This window comes from Neoarius graeffei, chromosome 4, assembly GCF_027579695.1.
Source record: "Neoarius graeffei isolate fNeoGra1 chromosome 4, fNeoGra1.pri, whole genome shotgun sequence".
Lineage (NCBI taxonomy): Eukaryota > Metazoa > Chordata > Actinopteri > Siluriformes > Ariidae > Neoarius > Neoarius graeffei.
The window spans coordinates 29,784,446-29,804,770 of NC_083572.1; the positions used below are offsets into that span (position 1 = coordinate 29,784,446).

Consider the following 20,325-nt stretch of genomic DNA (forward strand, 5'->3'; position numbering starts at 1 on the left):
TCCAAGTGCCGCGGCCAATCATGACTGTAGATTATTATGTCATTCAGATAGGCGGATGCGTAGGCAGCATGAGGGCAGAGGACCCTGTCCATAAGCCGCTGGAACGTAGCAGGCACCCCAAATAACCCAAAGGGGAGCGTGACAAATTGGTGTAAACCAAATGGTGTGGAAAAGGCCGTTTTCTATCGGGATAGAGGAGTCAAGGGGATCTGCCAATATCCCTTGGTTAGATCCAGTGTCGAATAAAAGCGAGCAATGCCTAACCAATCAAGCAACTCATCAATGCGAGGCATTGGGTACTTGTCAAATTTAGACCTCACGTTGACCTTTCTATAGTCCACACAGAACCGGACCGACCCATTAGTCTTGGGAACCAGGACCACTGGGCTGCTCCAGTCACTGTGGGACTCCTCGATTATGCCCATTTCGAGCATGGCCTTGAGTTCATCCCGAACCACCTTTTTCTTGTGTTCGGACAAGCGGTAAGGGCGGCTACACACTACCACCCCCGGGGGCATTTCGATGTGGTGTTCTATGAGGTGGGTCCGACCCGGAAGGGGCAAGAACACGTCAGAAAATTCCTTCTGCAACTTGGCTACCTCCGTGAGTTGGGTCGGCGAGAGGTGGTCTCCACAAGGGACCGGAGTGGCCTGAGATGTTATCTTTTTTACCTCCGGCCCCAGCTCTGCCTTCTCTGGGACTACCGACACCAACGCCACGGGGACCCCCTCATTCCAGTGTTTTAAAAGGTTAAGGTGGTAGACTTGCAGTGCCCTGCCCCTATCCGTTTGCTTTACCTCATAGTCGACGTCCCCGACTCGCCGTGTGACCTCTAAGGGCCCTTGCCACTTGGCGACTAATTTAGAACTCGACGTGGGCAATAACACGAGTACTTTTTCTCCTGGCGTGAATTCTCTAAGGCACGTGCCCCTGTCATACAGCCGGCTTTGATGTTCTTGTGCCTGCCATAAATTCTCCTGTGTTAATTGCGTGAGGGTGTGGAGTTTTGTGCGCAGGTCAAGAACATACTGGATTTCATTTTTACTCGGTAAAGGTCCCTCCTCCCAATTTTCTGGCAGCACATCCAGAATGCCACGCGGCTTACGCCCATGTAATAATTCAAAGGGAGAAAACCCTGTGGAGGCTTGCAGGACCTCTCGTACTGCGAACAACAGGGGTTCGAGCCACTTATCCCAATTACGCGCATCTTCACTAACGAATTTCTGGATTATGTTTTTGAGTGTCTGGTTGAATCACTCGACTAATCCATCCGTTTGTGGGTGATAGACACTGGTGCGGATAGACTTAATCTCCAGTAACCCATGCAGCTCACGCAGTGTGCGTGACATAAACGAGGTGCCTTGGTCTGTCAGGATTTCTTTTGGAATCCCGACCCGGGAGATAATGCGGAAGAGTGCTTCTGCAATACTGCATGCTGAGATATTGCGGAGAGGCACTGCCTCCGGATATCGCATTGCATAGTCCACAAGAACTAAAATAAAGCGATGTCCCCGTGCTGACCGATCTAATGGCCCGACGAGATCCATCCCAATTCACTCAAATGGGGTCTCGAATAGAGGAAGAGGGCACAGCGGCGCTTTTGGAGTGGCTGCGGGATTTACTAATTGGCATTCACGGCACGCCGCACACCACCGATGGACATCCCCACGAATCCCTGGCCAATAGAACCAGGCCATTATTCGGGCTAGTGTTTTGTCTTGCCCCAAGTGTCCGGCCATGGGATTAAAGTGAGCCGCATGGAATACGAGTTCCCTATGGCTCTTTGGGATTAACAACTGGGTTACTCGTTCCTTAGTTTGAGTGTCCTGCGTCACTCGGTACAATCTATCTTTAATAATGGCAAAATAGGGGAAGGTTGGTGCCGCGCTTGGCTGAAGAGTTTGACCATCGATTACTCTCACTTGGTCAAATGCATGCCGCAGAGTCTCGTCTCGCGACTGCTCTAACGGGAAATCCCCAAGGGACTCCCCGAGAGAGGGAGGAGGAGCGGGGTGCTCCTCACTCTGATGCAGTATCGACGTGGACGGCTCTGCAACAGCTTCTCCAGCCAATGCCACACCAGGATCTTCCCATGACCTACTAGGGCAGGACCCACTACGTGTTAAATACTCCACTAATTCTTTAAATCCCAGCCAATCAGTACCCAAGATCAACGAGTGGGTAAGGCGAGGATTAACCGCCACCTTCATTTTATGCGTTTGACCCCGGAATAGAATCTGCACCGACACTAGAGAGTAATGGTGAACATCCCCGTGCACACACAAAACCTTCACCGCTTGTGCTCCCCCCAATGCCTCACCTTGCACCAGGCGTTGGTGAATTGAGGTCTGATTGCAACCGGAATCCACCAAAGCGTGATATGTATCCCCTTGAATACTCACCGGTACACGATACATTCCGGCCCGATCGGGGGTGGTTTCTGGTGTGTCGGGGATCCGGATGACAGCCCCCACCTCCCTTGTGTGGCTCTGACTCGGGAGACGCTCCAATTCCCCGCTGCGCCAGAACACCGGCCCAGGCTTTCCCTCTGCACTGGTGTTAGAGGTGTCACTCACCTGAAGGGGAGACAACACAGACACAGAAGAGGGAGATGGGAGGACACCATGGGTGCGATGGGCCGGCTGGGGAGGAGCCAGCCGCCGCCTCCATGTCAGGAGAACAGGGTGGGGAGGGGGAAAAGAGACGGGGGAGAGAGAGAGAAGAGAATCGAGGGGAGACACCTCGTCTGCCTGCCGTCAGAGCTGCCTCCAGATGGTCCTCCGCCAGCTCGATGGCTTGTTCCAGCGACGCTGGGCGGTGACACTGGACCCATTCCGCCGTTCCTTCCGGAAGTTGAGAGATGAACTGCTCCAGTGCCACCAGATCAATGATCTCCTCGGCGTCGCGGTCTTCCGCCCTCAGCCACCGCCGGCAGGCGTCCCGGAGTTGCTGGCCGAATGCAAACAGCCGGCCGACCTCCTCCAGTGTCAGCGTCTGGAAGCGCTGACGGTGTTGCTCCGGGGAGCAGCCGAGCCACTGCAGGATGGCTTTCCTCAGGTCCGTATAGACCAGCCGGCTGTCAGCAGGGAGCTGCTGCGCTGCGAGCTGCGCCTTGCCAGTCAGGAGCGGGAGGAGGCGCGCCGCGCGCTGCTCCAGCGGCCACCCCCACATCTCGGCTGCTTGCTCAAAGAGAGCGAGGAACGCTTCCGGATCATCCTGCGGTCCCATCTTCGTGAGGGTGGCGGCAGCGGTGGCCGGCAGCCCTGCTGACATGAGCCGGTGCCGGAACGCCTGGCAATCTTCCTGCTGGGCCAGCATCAAGGCTTCGAAGCGCTGCTGCTGCTCCTTCTGGAGGGTGATCAGCTCTTGATGCTGGTTCTGCTGGGCGGTAGCGAGGGCAAGGATGAGCTCTTTGAACGGAGAGGACTCCATGGGGTGGTTCCCTTCCGTGCGTCCTGGGTTTCGGCACCACTGTAGTAATCCCCGATGTGGGTGGAGCACAGAAGCACGGCAGGCGAGAGTTTGTGTTTACACACACACTTTATTTGGCTTTTCAGCTTTCTTTCTTTCTTTCTTTCTTTCTTTCTTTCTTTCTTTCTTTCTTTCTTTCTTTCACTCATTCATTCATTCACTCACTCACGCACGCACACGTGTTATGGTCGGGGAGCGAATTCCTCTTCTTTCCTCTTCCCCTCCCTTTTTACTCCATCCCTGCAACACACACACACACACACACACACATAAATTGACATCAGGTGTAATAACCTAGCCACTTACCTTCCCTTACCCTGCCCTACATTCACAGACTGCTGCTTGGCCACGCCCCTGCTACCACACCATGATACTACCATCACCATGTTTCACAGATGGGATAAGTTTCTTATGCTGGAATGCAGTGTTTTCCTTTCTCCAAACATAACACTTCTCATTTAAACAAAACATTTCTCTTCTGGTCTCATCCATCCACAAAACATTTTTCCAATAGCCTTCTGGCTTGTCCACATGATCTTTAGTCAAGTCAAATCAACTTTATTGTCAAATACAGCACAGATGAAATTTCAGTCCTCTCTGACCCACGGTGCAAACAGGCAATACAATAAATAAAAATAAAAATAGAATAATTGAAAAAACAAACAATATAAACAGTATAAACACTGTCTAGATAGGAACTAGACAGACTAAACACTCAGACAATATAAACAGTGTTAACACTAGATAAGAACTAGACAAAGACTAAACAGTCAGACAATGTAAACAGTATAAACACTCTAGATATGAACTAGACGTAGACTAAACACTCATATATACATATATACACACAGACACACACAAATTGGTTCAAATAAACAAACAGTCAAGGGCACTTGAGGTATAGCAGGTAAACATGAAATAAGCAGTATAAACAAACTAGCAGCTGTTAAGTTGAGGTAGTGCGGAATAGTGCAATAGTGCAAATGAGCGAGGTAAAGTGAGATGTGCGGTCCCTGAGTTCAGTGTGTTAATGAACGATGAGATGTGTGTGTGTGTGTTTTGGGGGGGGGGGACTGTGGGGATGACATGTCAGATGCTGAAGGGGGGCAGGGGGGTGTGCGAGCAGAATCTGGCAGGGGGCAGAGGGGGGAGGAGGGGCAGAACGGGGAGAGAGTTGAGCCTCCTGACTGCCTGGTGAAAGAAACTGTTCTTGAGCCTGCTGGTTTTGGCCCGGAGACTCCACAGTCTCCTCCCCGACGGCAGCAGGCTGAAGAGGCTGTGAGATGGGTGGGTGGGGTCACCTGCAATCCTGATGGCTTTGCAGGTGAGGCAGGAGTTATAAATATCCATTAGAGAAGGGAGAGAGACACCAATGATCCTCTCAGCTGCTCTCACGATGTGGTGCAGAGACTTGCAGCAGGACACAGTGCAGGCGCCGTACCACACGGTGATGCAGCTGGTCAGAATGTTCTCGATGGTGCCTCTGTAGAAAGTGTGCATGATGGGGGCTGGGGCTCTTGCTGTCCTCAGTTTGCGGAGGAAGTACAGATGCTGTTGGGCTTTTTTGGCCAGTGATGCGGTGTTGTTGCTCCAGGACAGGTCTTCAGAGATGTGCACACCCAGAAACTTGGTGCTGCTCACCCTCTTCAATGCAGCACCGTCGATAGATAGTGGAGCATGCTGGGTGTGCTCTCTCCTGAAGTCCACAACAATCTCCTTCATCTTCTCCACATTCAGACGGAGATTGTTGTCCTTGCACCACATGGCCAAGTGGCTCACCTCACTCCTGTAGATTGTCTCATCGCCATTGTTGATGAGACCCACCACAGTCGTGTCATCTGCAAACTTAATGAAGAGATTTGAGCTGGATGTTGGTGTGCAGTCATGGGTCAGCAGAGTGAAGAGGAGGGGGCCTAGCACACATCCTTGGGGGGGCCCCCGTGTTCAGTGTGATGGTGCTGGAGGAGCTGCTGCCGACCTGTACAGTCTGTGGTCTCCCTGTCAGGAAGTCCAGCAGCCTTGAGGTGTTGCACAGGGAGGTGTTGAGTCCCAGCTGGTCCAGTTTATGAATGAGCAAACTGCAGACAAGGAACAATGTTCTTTTTGGAGAGCAGTGGCTTTCTCCTTGCAACCCTGCCATGCACACCATTGTTTTTCAGTGTTCTCCTGATGGTGGACTCATGAACATTAGCCAATGTGAGCGAGGCCTTCAGTTGCTTAGAATCCTGGGGTCCTTTGTGACCTCACCAACTATTACACGCCTTGCTCTTGGAGTGATCTTTGCTGGTCGACCACTCCTGGGGAGGGTAACAATGGTCTTGAATTTCCTCCAATTGTACACAATCTATCTGTCTGTGGATTGGTGGAGTCCAAACTCTTTCGAGATGGTTTTGTAACCTTTTCCAGCCTGATGAGAATCAACAACGCTTTTTCTGAGGTCATCAGAAATCTCCTTTGTTCGTGCCATGAACTCCACATGAAATCCACAAATGTGTTGTGAAGATCAGACTTTGATAGCTCCCTGTTCTTGAAATAAAACACGGTGCCCACTCACACCTGATTTCAATCCATGGGATGACAAACACCTGACTCTCATTTCATCTTCAAATTAATTGCTAATCCTAGAGGTTCACATACTTTTGCCACTCACAGATATGTAATATTGGATAATTTTCCTGAATAAATAAATGACCAAGTATAATATTTTTGTGGGCAGCATGGTGATGTCATGGTTAGCGCTATCGCCTCACAGCAAGAAGGTCCAGATTCGAGCCCTGTGGCCGGCGAGGGCCTTTCTGTGCGGAGTTTGCATGTTCTCCTTGTGTCCGCGTGGGTTTCCTCCGGGTGCTCCGGTTTCCCCCACGGTCCAAAGACATGCCGGTTAGGTTAATTGGTGACTCTAAATTGACCGTAGGTGTGAGTGTGAATGGTTGTCTATGTGTCAGTCCTGTGATGACCTGGCGACTTGTCCAGGGTGTACCCCGCCTTTCGCCCGTAGTCAGCTGGGATAGGCTCCAGCTTGCCTGCGACCCTGTAGAACAGGATAAAGTGGCTAGAGATAATGAGATGAGATATTTTTGTCTCATTTGTTTAACTGGGTTCTCTTTATCTATATTTAGGACTTGTGTGAAAATCTGATGTTTTAGGTCATATTTATGCAGAAATATATAGAAAATTCTAAAAGGTTCACAAACTTTTCAAGCACCACTGTACTGTTTGAATAGTAACTTACTCAAAATGAAATATTCTAATACTTTGAGATTTTTTTCTTGTGCTGTATGCCATAATTAAAATTGAAAAATTTACTTTGTGAAAGGAGTCTCTAGAATGTATTACATTTTCACTTTCTTAAATAACTGATGGAAAATATTGAAATTTTTCACAATGTTCTAACTTTTTTTTTTTTACTACACTTTGTTGTATCTGACCAGGTGGGTGGAGCACAGAAGCATGGCAGGCCAGAATTGAGTTCTCAAAAACTCTTTATTTTTAGCTTTTCAGCTTTTCACACTCCCCCAGTCACACACACGCGCACGCATACACAAGTGTTCTGGTTGGGGCGAGAGCTCCCTTTCTCTGCTCTCTCTGTCCTATTAAAGGGCACGGTCACTGGGGAAGACACACAAACACGGGTTAATTCCCATCAGGTGCAATGATTCCACCACTTACCTTCCCTGACTCCACCCTCCATTCACAGACCGATGCTTGGCCACGCCCCCGCTGCCACATACCTCCACCGCCCGACTCAGGCTGGGGAGCCATCTGGACTGTAGCCGACTCCCCCCCCGACGGGAGAGGAAATCCACCACAACCATCTGCGCCCCTGGCCAGTGGACCACCCCGAACTTAAATGGCTGGAGTGCCAGATACCAACGGGTGATCCACGCATTAGCATCCTTCATGCAGTGGAGCCACTGCAGGGGTGTGTGGTCCGAACAGAGGGTGAAGGGGCGCCCCAGCAGGTAATAGCGGAGGGTGAGGACCGCCCACTTGATGGCAAGGCATTCCTTCTCTATGGTGCTGTACCTGCCCTCGTGCACAGACAGCTTGTGGCTGATGTACAGCACTGGACGGTCCTCCACCTCCTGGGACAGAACAGCCCCCAGCCCTCTGTCCGATGCATCTGTCTGCAAAACAAAGGGGAGAGAAAAGTCAGGGGATTGTAACAGTGGCCCCCCACACAGTGCATAAGCCGCTGGAATGTAGCGGGTGCCCTAAACAGCCCAAAAGGAAGTGTGATGAACTGGTGTAAGCCAAATGTGTGGAAAAGGCCGTTTTCTCTTGGGATAGCGGAGTCAAGGGGATCTGCCAATATCCCTTTGTCAAATCCGGTGTCGAATAAAAACAAGCCGTGCCTAGTCGATTGAGCAACTCGTCAATATGAGGCATTGGGTATGTGTCAAATTTAGACACTGCGTTGACTTTTTTCTATAGTCCACACAGAACCGGACCGACCTGTTGGCCTTGGGAACCAAGACCACCTGGCTGCTCCGGTTGCTGTGGGACTCCTCGATGATGCACATTTCGAGCATGGCCTCAAGTTCTTCCCAAACCACCTTTTTTTGTGTGTGTGTGGGTTCGGGCAGTCTGTAAGGGTGGCTGCACACTCCTACCCCCGGGGGCGTCTCAATGTGGTGTTCTATGAGATGGGTGCGGCTGGGCAGCACCGAGAACACCTCAGAAAATTCTGTCTGCAACTGGGCGACCTCCGTGAGCTGGCTCGGGGAGAGGTGGTCTCCACAGGGGACCGGAGCGGTGGGCGATGTCAATTTTCCTTTTTGAAACTCTGGCCCCAGTTCTGCCTTCTCCAGAATCACCGACACCAACGCCACGGGGACCTCCTCGTTCCAAAATTTTAGTAGATTGAGGTGGTAAATCTGTGACGCCCCACCCCTGTCCATTCACCTCACCTCATAGTCGACGTCCCCGACTCGCCATGTGACCTCAAAGGGTCCTTGCCACCTGACGATCAATTTGGAGCTCGACGTGGGCAACAACACGAGTACTTTCTCTCCCGGTGTGAATTCCCTAAGGCACGTGCCCCTGTCATACAGACGGACTTGACGTTCTTGGGCCTGCCGTAAATTCTCCTGGGTTAGGTGCGTGAGTGTGTGGAGTTTGGGGCGCAGGTCGATAACGTATTGAATTTTCATTTTTACTGGTTGAAGGTCCCTCCTCCCAGTTTTCCCGTAGCACATCCAGAATGCCGCGTGGCTTATGCCCGTATAATAATTCGAATGGGTAGAACCCTGGGGAGGCTTGCAGGACCTCTCGCACTGCGAATAATAGGGCCTCGAGCCATTTATCCCAGTTGCATGCATCTTCACTTACAAATTTTCTAATTGTTTTTGAGGGTGCGATTAAACCGTTCGACTAAGCCATCCATTTGTGAGTGATAAATGCTGGTGCAGATAGGCTTAATTCCCAGTAACTCATACAGTTCACGTTGTGTGCGTGATATAAACATAGTGCCTTGATCAGTCAGAGTCTCTTTGGGGATTCCGACCCGGGAGATGATGTGGAAGAGTGCTTCTGCAATACTACATGCTGAGATATTGCGAAGAGGCACTGCTACCAGATATCGCGTTGCATAGTCCACCAGAACTAAAATAAAGCAATATCCTCGTGTTGACCGATCTAATGGCCTGGTGAGATCCATCCCAATTCTTTCGAACGGGGTCTCAATTAATGGCAGAGGGCACAAAGGCACTTTTGGAATGGCTGCGGGATTTACTAACTGGCATTCGCGGCACACCGTACACCACCTACGGACATCGCCGCGCATCCCTGGCCAATAGAACTGGGCCATTATTCGGGCTAGTGTCTTATCCTGCCCCAAGTGTCCGGCCATGGGATTAAAGTGAGCCACCGCTCTTTGGGATTAAGAGCTGTGTTATTTGTTCCTTAGTCTGAGTCTCCTGTGTCACTCAGTATAATCCTATCCTTAATAATGGAAAAATAGGGGAAGGACGGGGTGGTATTTGGCTGGAGAGTTTGACCATCGATTACTCTCACTTGGTCAAACGCATGCCACAGAGTCTCGTCTTGCAACTGCTCTAACGGAAAATCTGCGAGGGAATCCCCGAGAGAGGGAGGAGGAGCCTGCTGCTCCTCACTCTGATGCGGTGATGACGTAGACAGCTCTGTGACAGCTGCTCCCACCAATGCCACTCTGGGACCTCCCCCCGCTGAACTATGGCAGGCTCCACTCTTCACTAAATGCATCATTAATTCCCGAAATCCTGGCCAATCAGGCCCCAAAATTATCAAGTGGATAAGGCGAGGATTAACCGCTGCCTTTACTCTAAATTTTTCCCCTCGAAATAGAATGTGGACCGACATTAAAGGGTAGATGTGAACATCCCTGTGCACACAGAACACCTTCACCAATTGTGCTCTTCCCAATGCCTCATCTTGCACCAGGCTTTGGTGGATTGAGGTCTGATTACAGCCGGAGTCCACCAAAGCCTGATATGTATCCCTTTGGATACTCACCGGTATGCAATACGCTCCGGCCCAATCAATGGCAGTCCCTGGCGCGTCGGGGATCCGGACCACCGCGCCCACCTCCATCGCCAAGCACTGATGCTGGAGGTGCCGCGGTTCCCCGCAGTGCCAGCATACTGGCCCAGGCTCTCTCCCTACACCGGTGTTCCGGAGATCACTCACCTGAGGGGGGGAAGACAGACAAGGAAGTAGGAAACGGTAGGGCACCGCAGGTGTGGTGGGCCGGCTGGGGTGGAGCCGGCCCCCGCGGTGGGGGAATGGGGAGAGGACAAGGAACAGAGGAAGAGAGGGGAGACGTGCTGTCCTGCCGTCGGTACGGCCGCCATATGGTCCTCCGCCAGCTCAATGGCCTGATCCAGCGACGCCGGGCGATGGCACTGGACCCAGTCCGCTGTTACTTCTGGAAGTCGGGCGATGAATTGTTCAAGCACCACCAGATCGATGATTCCCTCGGCATCGCGGTTGTCGGCCCTCAGCCACCGCCGGCAGGAGTCCCAGAGTTGCTGGCCAAACGCGAACGGCCGGCCGACCTCCTCCAAACGCAGCGCATGGAAGCGCTGCTGTTGCTGTTCAGGGGTGTGACCCACGCGTTGGAGGATGGCCCTGCGGAGGTCTGCGTAGATCAGCTGGCCGTCGGTGGGGAGCTGTAGCACGGCCAGCTGCGTCTCGCTCATTAGCAGGGGAGGAGGCATGCCATTCCACCAGCCAACCCCACGCCTCTGCTGCCTGCTCAAAAAGAGCGAGGAAGGCTTCGGGGTCGTCATGTGGACCCATCTTTGTTAGGGTGAGGTGGGGAGGGTCCGCGGCGGTGGTGATTGTGGACCCCGCCGATGCGAGCAAGTGCCGGAACGCCTGGTGATTTTCCTGATGTGCCAGCACCAGGGCTTCGAACAGTTGTTCCTGCTCCTTCCGGAGGGCGATCAGCGCCTGGTGCTGGCTCTGTTGGGCCGTGGCGAGGGCATGGACCAGGTCCTTGAAGGGGGAGGACTCCATGTGGCCGTTCCCTTCTGCACTCCTCCCGGGTTTCAGCACCATTCAGCACCATATCGTATCTGACCAGGTGGGTGGAGCACAGAAGCATGGCAGGCCAGAACTGAGTTCTCAAAAACTTTTTATTTTTAGCTTTTCAGCTTTTCACACTCTCCCAGCCACACACGCGCACAGACACACACAGGTGTTCTGGTTGGGGGGAGAGCTCCCTTTCTCTGCTCTCTCTCCTTTTAAAGGGTGTGGTTACTGGAGAAGAGACGGGTTAATTCCCGTCAGGTGCAATGATTCCACCACTTACCTTCCCTGACTCCGCCCTCCATTCACAGACCGACGCTTGGCCATGCCCCCGCTGCCACACACTTGTATTAGCTCTGAATGTCTATCATATTCTCATTAATTGGCATGCATGGTTTGAATCCCTTTTCTGTGGAAGGTGTTGGAATTCTGTTGGTACAGCATCTGGTTTAAGTCGAATGTGATTATGACCCCAAATACACATCAAACCTGGTTGTGGAATGGATACAGCAGGCTAACATTTAAGCTTACAACAATTCCTAACCTCAACCCCCAGGATGTGGACTGTGCTTGGAAGTTGTGAATGTGCCAGGAAAAGTGCACATTTTAATTGAACTCTACTAATTCTGTCAAGGAGAGTGATCAAATATCCAGCTGGCTTTCTGCCAGAAGCTTGTTAATGGCTACCAAAAGCATCTGGCTAAGGTAAACTTTGTTAACGGACATTTAACCAAATATTAGGTGTGCTGTATGTCCATCTTTAACCCTGTATGTATAATTTTGACCCTGTGTTTGATTTTTAAACCCAAAATAAATAATTTGTGCACCAAACTGTGTGTGGGGGTGGGGGGTTAATTAATTAATTATACAAATGAATGGTGTACAGTCATTCTGCCACAGAAAGTATATCTCAAAGAAATCCTTGAAATCCAATATTGACTTAACATTTATGTCCATGATGATATTCATGTCCGTGTGTGTGTAAACATCAGACTGCAACTCTGTCTGTCTGTCTGTTGATCTAATCAATCTGTCATGCATTCTAGACCTAGGACGTTTGATCAGAATGTATTCCATTCAAATCCTATTTAAACCAGTTTAACATTCTGGATTATTCCACATGTTTTGTTGAATAACTTGACAAAGGACAAGCTTTAAAAAAAAGTGCTAAACTATGGCTGAATCATTGTGGGCTCTTAAGAGAGAACTATCAAACACTAAAGATTACAGTATTTATTGTGCTGCGTCTTGTATTTTCTCTGTGTGCAGGTCATTGCCTTGGTCATGGACATTTTCACCGATGTGGACTTATTTTGTGACTTGCTTGAGGCCTCCCTCAAACGCAAAGTTCCTGTGTATATTCTGCTTGATGAGAAGAATCTCAGTTATTTCATTGACCTGTGCAATACACTAGATATCCAGCACTCGCACTTAAATGTAAGTCAAGTATTCATCAGTGGAACTGACTATTTAAATTAAATTTTTGATTGTGGATTTTACTTATGCAGATATTCTGTACACAAATGTTCTTAAAGCATATACGCAGAGCCATGGAATAGCTAGCATTGGAATAGTTAGCATTGCACTTGAATTATTCATTCTATTCAACAGAATTGGAGAAAAATGAATGAATGGAGGTATTTTGGTGTAAATTTATTACATCAGTCAAAGCCTGTTGTATTGCTATAATTCATCAAACAGTCTGCAGTTTTGTAGATCTTATGTCCTGCACCCTGATGTGTGGTAGATTTATAATGCGTTATTCTATATGGAGTGATGTACAGCAAAGGAATAATAAATATGAAGCACTAACTTAATATAATTATCTTCTGCAGAATATGCGGATACGAAGTGTGTGTGGAGACACATATTGCACCAAAAGTGGGAAGAAATTTACAGGACAGGTGCAGGAAAAGTTCATGATCATTGATTGCGAGGAAGTAATAGCTGGATCATACAGGTAAGACTTTCCCACTCAAATTAAATTTATGTTCACTTTTACAGTGGGGCAAAAAAGTATTTAGTCAGTCACCAATTGTGCAAGTTCTCCCACTTAAAAAGATGAGAGAGGCCTGTAATTTTCATGATAGGTATACCTCAACTATGAGAGACAAAATGAGGAAAAAAATCCAGAAAAATCACATTGTCTGATTTTTAAAGAATTTATTTGCAAATTATGGTGGAAAATAAGTATTTGGTCAGTAACAAAAGTTCATCTCAATACTTTGTTATATACCCTTTGTTGGCAATGACAGAGGTCAAACGTTTTCTGTAAGTCTTCACAAGGTTTTCACACACTGTTGCTGGTATTTTGGCCCATTCCTCCATGCAGATCTCCTCTAGAGCAGTGATGTTTTGGGGCTGTCGCTGGGCAACACGGACTTTCAACTCCCTCCAAATATTTTCTATGGGGTTGAGATCTGGAGACTGGCTAGGCCACTCCAGGACCTTGAAATGCTTCTTACGAAGCCACTCCTTCATTGCCCAGGCAGTGTGTTTGGGATCATTGTCATGCTGAAAGACCCAGCCACGTTTCATCTTCAATGCCCTTGCTGATGGAAGGAGGTTTTCACTCAAAATCTCACGATACATGGCCCCATTCATTCTTTCCTTTACGCGGATCAGTCGTCCTGGTCCCTTTGCAGAAAAACAGCCCCAAAGCATGATGTTTCCACCCCCATGCTTCACAGTAGGTATGGTGTTCTTTGGAGGCAACTCAGCATTCTTTCTCCTCCAAACATGACAAGTTGAGTTTTTACCAGAAAGTTCTATTTTGGTTTCATCTAACCATATGACATTCTCCCAATCCTCTTCTGGATCATCCAAATGCTCTCTAGCAAACTTCAGACGGGCCTGGACATGTACTGGCTTAAGCAGGGGGACACGTCTGGCACTGCAGGATTTGAGTCCCTGGCGGCGTAGTGTGTTACTTGATGGTAGCCTTTGTTACTTTAGTCCCAGCTCTCTGCAGGTCATTCACTAGGTCCCCCCGTGTGGTTCTGGGATTTTTGCTCACCGTTCTTGTGATCATTTTGACCCCACGGGGTGAGATCTTGCGTGGAGCCCCAGATTGAGGGAGATTATCAGTGGTCTTGCACATCTTCCATTTTCTAATACTTGCTCCCACAGTTGATTTCTTCACACTAAGCTGCTTACCTATTGCAGATTCAGTCTTCCCAGCCTGGTGCAGGTCTACAATTTTGTTTCTGGTGTCCTTTGGCAGCTCTTTGGTCTTGGCCATAGTGGAGTTTGGAGTGTGACTGTTTGAGGTTGTGGACAGGTGTCTTTTATACTGATAACGAGTTCAAACAGGTGCCATTAATACAGGTAACGAGTGGAGGACAGAGGAGCCTCTTAAAGAAGTTGTTACAGGTCTGTGAGAGCCAGAAATCTTGCTTGTTTGTAGGTGACCAAATACTTATTTTACCGAGGAATTTACCAATTAATTCATTAAAAATCCTACAATGTGATTTCCTGGATTCTTTCCCTCCCATTCTGTCTCTCATAGTTGAAGTGTACCTATGATGAAAATTACAGGCCTCTCTCATCTTTTTAAGTGGGAGAACTTGCACAATTGGTGGCTGACTAAATACTTTTTTGCCCCACTGTATTATATTACATCTCTAACTTAAACCTACAGAATCAAAACAGGTCATTGCTAATTGTAGTTTCAGCAATAAACTTTGGTTTACCATCTTTACTATCAGTATTATAATTTTTAAGTATGGGCTGTAGCAGGGCTCGAAATTCGTATATTTTTTTCACCGGCCAGCCAGACTAGTTACCTTCCAAAGTAACTAGCCAAACAGAAAATCAACTAGCCAAAATTTGTTCATGTATGAATTTTACTTCTGTCAAAAATAACACAAAAGAGAGTAGTTACCATTGTTCATGACTAATGTGCATTTATTTCAAGAACTGGAGTATTTTGATACTATTGTTAAATACATAAATGAGAACAACACAGAGCACCATAATATAATATCAACAAATAATAATATATTGGACTTTTTTCCCCATCAGCAGGGGGGGTGTCTACAGGTTGGGATGTCTGTAAACCAATCAGGATGCTCTTTGTCTAGCATGCACTTCATGAACACGTACACACGCAGTCTCTCTCACGCTCCCTCGCGCACTCCGTCATATGTGCGATGCAGACATTAATGTTTCGCATGCACGCTCTTGCTCGCTTGCTCTAGATTCCGGAAGATATTATCCAATTTGCGGGCATCAGGGAGCCACTATCAATATGTGGGAGACTCCCGGAACTTCCGGGAGACTTGGGATGTCTGTTATATGCATGCGCAGTAGTGAAAAAACCGACAGCCTGACCGTCCTGCCAATAAACACATCGATTAACACAGACACGGCACACGCTTAATATGTGGCGGCTTTAGTTGACAGTGTGTCTGAATCTTCGCTTCATATATCTTTTTTTATTTTCAACTAGCCAGCCGGGCTGGCTAGTGACAGGAATTACTCGCCAAATGACAAATTAAGTCGCCTCGGGCGATCGGACCACCGTGAATTTCGAGCTCTGGGCTGTAGCAAAGCAGCCTAAAATACCTTCTAGAAAAGTTCTGGCCCTGCAAAGACAGGGCTGTAAGTCATATCACTCAGTATTCATGCTGTATCTCACCTTTCTGTATCTCATATTGTTACTAGTTTGTTTTAGAAACTGTAACGTTTCTATCGAAGGGCGGAGCACAGAGGACGGCAGGACAGAGATCAGGTTTGAAAACAGGCGTTTTATTGCCACACTTTTCAGTGAACAACTCGTACTTTACACAGACAGACACACACACACGACCGGCGTCTGGTTCGGGGATGAGCTCTTCTGCTCTACGCTCTCCCTCCTTAAGTAGGGCGCGGTCACTGGGAAGACACACACAAACACAGGTTAATTGACATCAGGTGTAGTGATTCTGCCACTTACTTTCCCTGACTCCGCCCTCCTGTCACAGACCGGCACTTGACCATGCCCCCACTGCCACATACCCCCACCGCCCGACTCAGGCCGGGTGGCTGTCTGGCCTGCAGCCGACTCACCCCCCCTTTGACGGGAGGGGAAGTCCGCCACGACCATCTGCGCCCCCGGCCTGTGGACCACCTTGAAATTAAAGGGTTGGAGTGCCAGATACCAACGGGTGATCCGCGCGTTGGCATCCTTCATGCGGTGGAGCCACTGGAGGGGCGCGTGGTCCGAACAGAGGGTGAAAGGGCGCCCCAGCAGGTAGTAACGGAGGGCGAGGACCGGCCACTTGATTGCCAGACACTCTTTTTCTATTGTGCTGTAGCGCCCCTCACGCACTGACAGCTTCCTACTGATGTATAGGACTGGGCGGTCCTCCCCCTCCACCTCCTGGCACAAAACAGTCCCAACCCTCTGTCCGATGCATCCATCTGTAACATAAAGGGGAGAGAAAAGTCAGGGGAGTGTAAAAGTGGCCCCCCACACAGTGTGGCCTCTACCTCAGAAAAAGCCCGCTGGCATTGCTCCATCCACTGGACCAGATCTGGTGCCCCCTTTTTAGTGAGATCAGTCAGTGGGCTGGTGACGTCCGAATAATTAGGTATAAACCTACAATAATAGCCAGCCAGCCCCAGGAACTGTCTCACCCCCTTTTTGGTCTTGGGCCTCAGGCAGGCCGCAATTGCTGCGGTCTTGTTAATTTGGGGACGCACCTGCCCGTTGCCCAAGTGGAAGCCCAGATACCGTACTTCCACCCGCCCAATCGCACACTTCTTCGGGTTGGCTGTGAGACCCGCTCGCCTCAGCTTACTAAGGACGGCCCTCAGATGTTCCAGATGCCTCGGCCAGTCATTACTATAGATGATTATGTCGTCGAGGTAGGCGGCCGCATAGGTGGCGTGGGGGCAGAGGACCCTGTCCATCAGCCGCTGAAACGTAGCGGGCACCCCGAACAGCCCGAACGGAAATGTGACGAATTGGTGTAAACCAAACGGTGTGGAAAAGGCCGTTTTTTTCTTGGGATAGTGGAGTCAAGGGGATCTGCCAGTATCCCTTCGTTAAATCCAGTGTCGAATAAAAGCGAGCAGTGCCTAGTCGATCAAGCAACTCAATACGAGGCATTGGGTACGCGTCGAATTTAGACACCGTGTTGACTTTTCTATAGTCCACAAAGAACCTTGGGTACCAAGACCACCGGGCTGCTCCAGTCACTGTGGGACTCCTCGACGATGCCCATTTCAAGCATGGCCTCGAGTTCTTCCTGAACCACTTTTTTCTTGTGTTCGGGTAGCCTGTAAGGGCAGCTACGCACTACCACCCCCAGGGGCGTCTCACTGTGGTGCTCTATGAGGTTGGTGTGGCTGGGCAGGGGCGAGAACACGTCTGAAAACTCGGTCTGCAACTGGACGACCTCCGCAAGTTGGGTCGGGGAGAGGTAGTCTCCACAGGGGACCGGAGAGGTATGCGATGTCGATGCACCTTTTTGAACCTCCAGCTCCGCCTTCTCCGGAACCACCGACACCAACGCTACGGGGACCTCCTCGTTCTAGAGTTTGAGTAGGTTGAGGTGGTAAATCTGTAGCGCCCCACCCCTGTCGATTCGCCTCACCTCATAGTCGATGTCCCCGACTCGCTGTGTGACCTCGAAGGGTCCTTGCCACTTGGTGACTAATTTAGAGCTCGATGTGGGTAACAGTATGAGTACTTTATCTCCCGGTGCGAACTCTCTAAGGCGCGTACCCTTGTCGTACAGGCAGGTTTGGCGTTCTTGGGCCTGCCGCAAATTCTCCTGAGTTAGGTGCGTGAGTGTGTGGAGTTTTGCGTGCAGGTCAATAACGTATTGAATTTCGTTTTTACTTGGTGAAGGTCCCTCCTCCCAATTTTCTCGCAACACATCTAAAATGCCGCGCGGCTTACGCCCATATAATAATTCAAACGGGGAGAACCCTGTGGAGGCTTTGGGGACCTCTCGCACTGCAAATAACAAGGGTTCGAGCCATTTATCCCAGTTACGCGCGTCCTCACTTACGAATTTTTTTAATGTTCTTGAGGGTGCGATTAAACCGTTCAACTAAACCGTCTGTTTGTGGGTGATACACGCCATTGCAGATTGGCTTAATACCCAATAACCCATACAGTTCGTTCAGTGTTTGTGACATAAATGAGGTGCCTTGATCAGTCAGAATCTCTTTCGGGATTCCAACTCGAGAGATGACGCGGAAGAGTGCTTCCGCAATACTGTGTGCTGAGATATTGCGAAGAGGCACGGCTTCCGGGTATCGCGTTGCATAGTCCACAAGAACTAATATAAAGCGGTACCCTAATGGCCCGACGAGATCCATCCCAATTCTCTCGAACGGGGTCTCAATTAACGGTAGAGGGCGCAAAGGCATGTTTGGAATAGCCGCTGGGTTTACTAACTGGCATTCGCGGCACGCCGTACACCACCTACGGACATCGCCGCGAATCCCCGGCCAATAGAATCGGGCCATTATTCGGGCTAGTGTCTTATCCTGCCCTAGGTGTCCAGCCATGGGATTAAAGTGAGCCGCCTGGAATACCAATTCCCGGCGGCTCTTCAGAATTAAAAGCTGCGTGACTCGCTCTTTAGTTTGAGTGTCCTGCGTCACTCGGTATAATCTAGCCTTCATAATCGCGAAGTAGGGGAAGGACGGGGTGGCGTTCGGCTGGAGCGTTTGACCATCGATTACTCTCACTTGGTCAAACGCATGCCGCAGGGTCTCGTCTCGCGACTGCTCTAATGGGAAATCCGCGAGGGACTCCCCAACAGAGAGCGGAGGGGCCAGCGGCTCCTCACTCTGACGCAGAGATGACGTAGACGGCTCTGTGACAGCTGCTCCCGTCAAAGCGACACCGGGGCCTCCCCCTGTTAAATGGCAGGACCCACTCTTCACTAAGTGTGTCATTACTAAGTGTGTCATCACTAAGTGTGTCATCCCGAAATCCTGGCCAATCAGTCCCCAAAATTATAGAGTGGGTAAGGTGAGGATTAACCGCCACCTTCACTATAAATTTTTCCCCTCGGAAAAAAATGTGGACCAACACCAAAGGGTAGCTGGGAATGTCCCTGTGCACACACAACACCTTCACCCCCTGTGCTCCCCCCAATGCCTCGTTTTGCACCAGGCTTTGGTGAATTGAGGTCTAATTACAACCAGAATCCACCAATGCCTGATATGTATCGCTTTGAATACTCACCGGTATGCAATACGCTCCGGCCTGAGGGCGGGGATCCGAACCACCGTGCCCACCTCCATTACCGTGCACTGTTATTGGAGGTGGCCCAGTTCCCTGCAGCGCCAGCAAACCAGCCCGGGCTTCCTCTCCGCACCGGTGTTCTGGGGCTCACTCACCTGGGGGGGGGAGACAGACACAGAAGGGAGAAACGGGAGGGCACCGCGGGTGCCTCCGTGGTGGGGGAATGGGGCGAGGATGAGACACAGGAGGAGAGGGAGAGAGAGGGAAGAGGAGAGGAGAGAAGAGGCTGTCTGCTGTCCTGCCGCCGGGACAGCCGCCATATGGTCCTCCGCCAGCTCGATTGCCTGACCCAGCGACGCCGGGCGGTGGCACTGGACCCACTCCGCGGTTCCTGCTGGCAAGCGTGCGACGAATTGCTCCAGTACCACCTGGTCGATGATCCCCTCGGCATCGCGGTTGTCGGCCCTCAACCACCTCCAGCAGGCGTCCCGGAGTTGCTGGCCAAACACGAACGGCCGGCCGACTTCCTCCAAGCGCAAAGCGTGGAAGCGCTGACATTGCTGCTCCGGGGTGCGCCCCACACGCTGGAGGACGGCCCATCGAAGGTCAGCGTAGGCCAGCCAGCGGTCAGCGGGGAGCTGTAGCGCGGCCAGCTGCGCCTCTCCCGTTAGCAGGGGGAGGAGGCGCGCCGCGCGCTGCTCCATCGGCCACCCCGAGGTCTCCGCGACTTGCTCAAAGAGCGTGATGAATGCCTCGGGGTTGTCCTGCGGGCCCATCTTTGTTAGGATGAGGGGGGACGGGCCCGCGGTGGGAGCGCTGGTGGACCCCGCCGACGCGAGGAGGTGCCAGAACGCCTGACGATCTTCTTGCTGGGCCAACACCAGGGCCTCGAACCGCTGTTCCTGCTCCTTTCGGAACATGACTAGTGCCTGGTGCTGGCTTTGCTGGGCTGTGGTGAGGGCGTGGACCAGTTCGGCAAACGGGGAGGACTCCATGGGGCTGTTTGGCTGCTGTGCTCCAGTCCCGGGTTTTGGCACCACTGTAACATTTCTATCGAAGGGCGGAGCACAGAAGACGGCAGGACAGAGATCAGGTTTGAAAACAGGCATTTTATTGCCACACTATTCAGTGAACAACTCGTACTTTACACA

At 50.5% G+C, this 20,325-nt stretch overlaps 1 protein-coding gene across 1 annotated transcript in view; it reads left to right on the forward strand.

The window, feature by feature from the left end:
* Positions 1-20,325, forward strand: part of fam83c (family with sequence similarity 83 member C) — a 95,466-nt gene that overhangs the window by 11,301 nt on the left and 63,840 nt on the right. The window contains exons 2-3 of the mRNA XM_060919105.1: positions 12,253-12,420; positions 12,819-12,943. Of these exons, the coding sequence (XP_060775088.1) occupies positions 12,253-12,420; positions 12,819-12,943 (293 nt within the window). The remainder of the gene's footprint in view (positions 1-12,252; positions 12,421-12,818; positions 12,944-20,325) is intronic.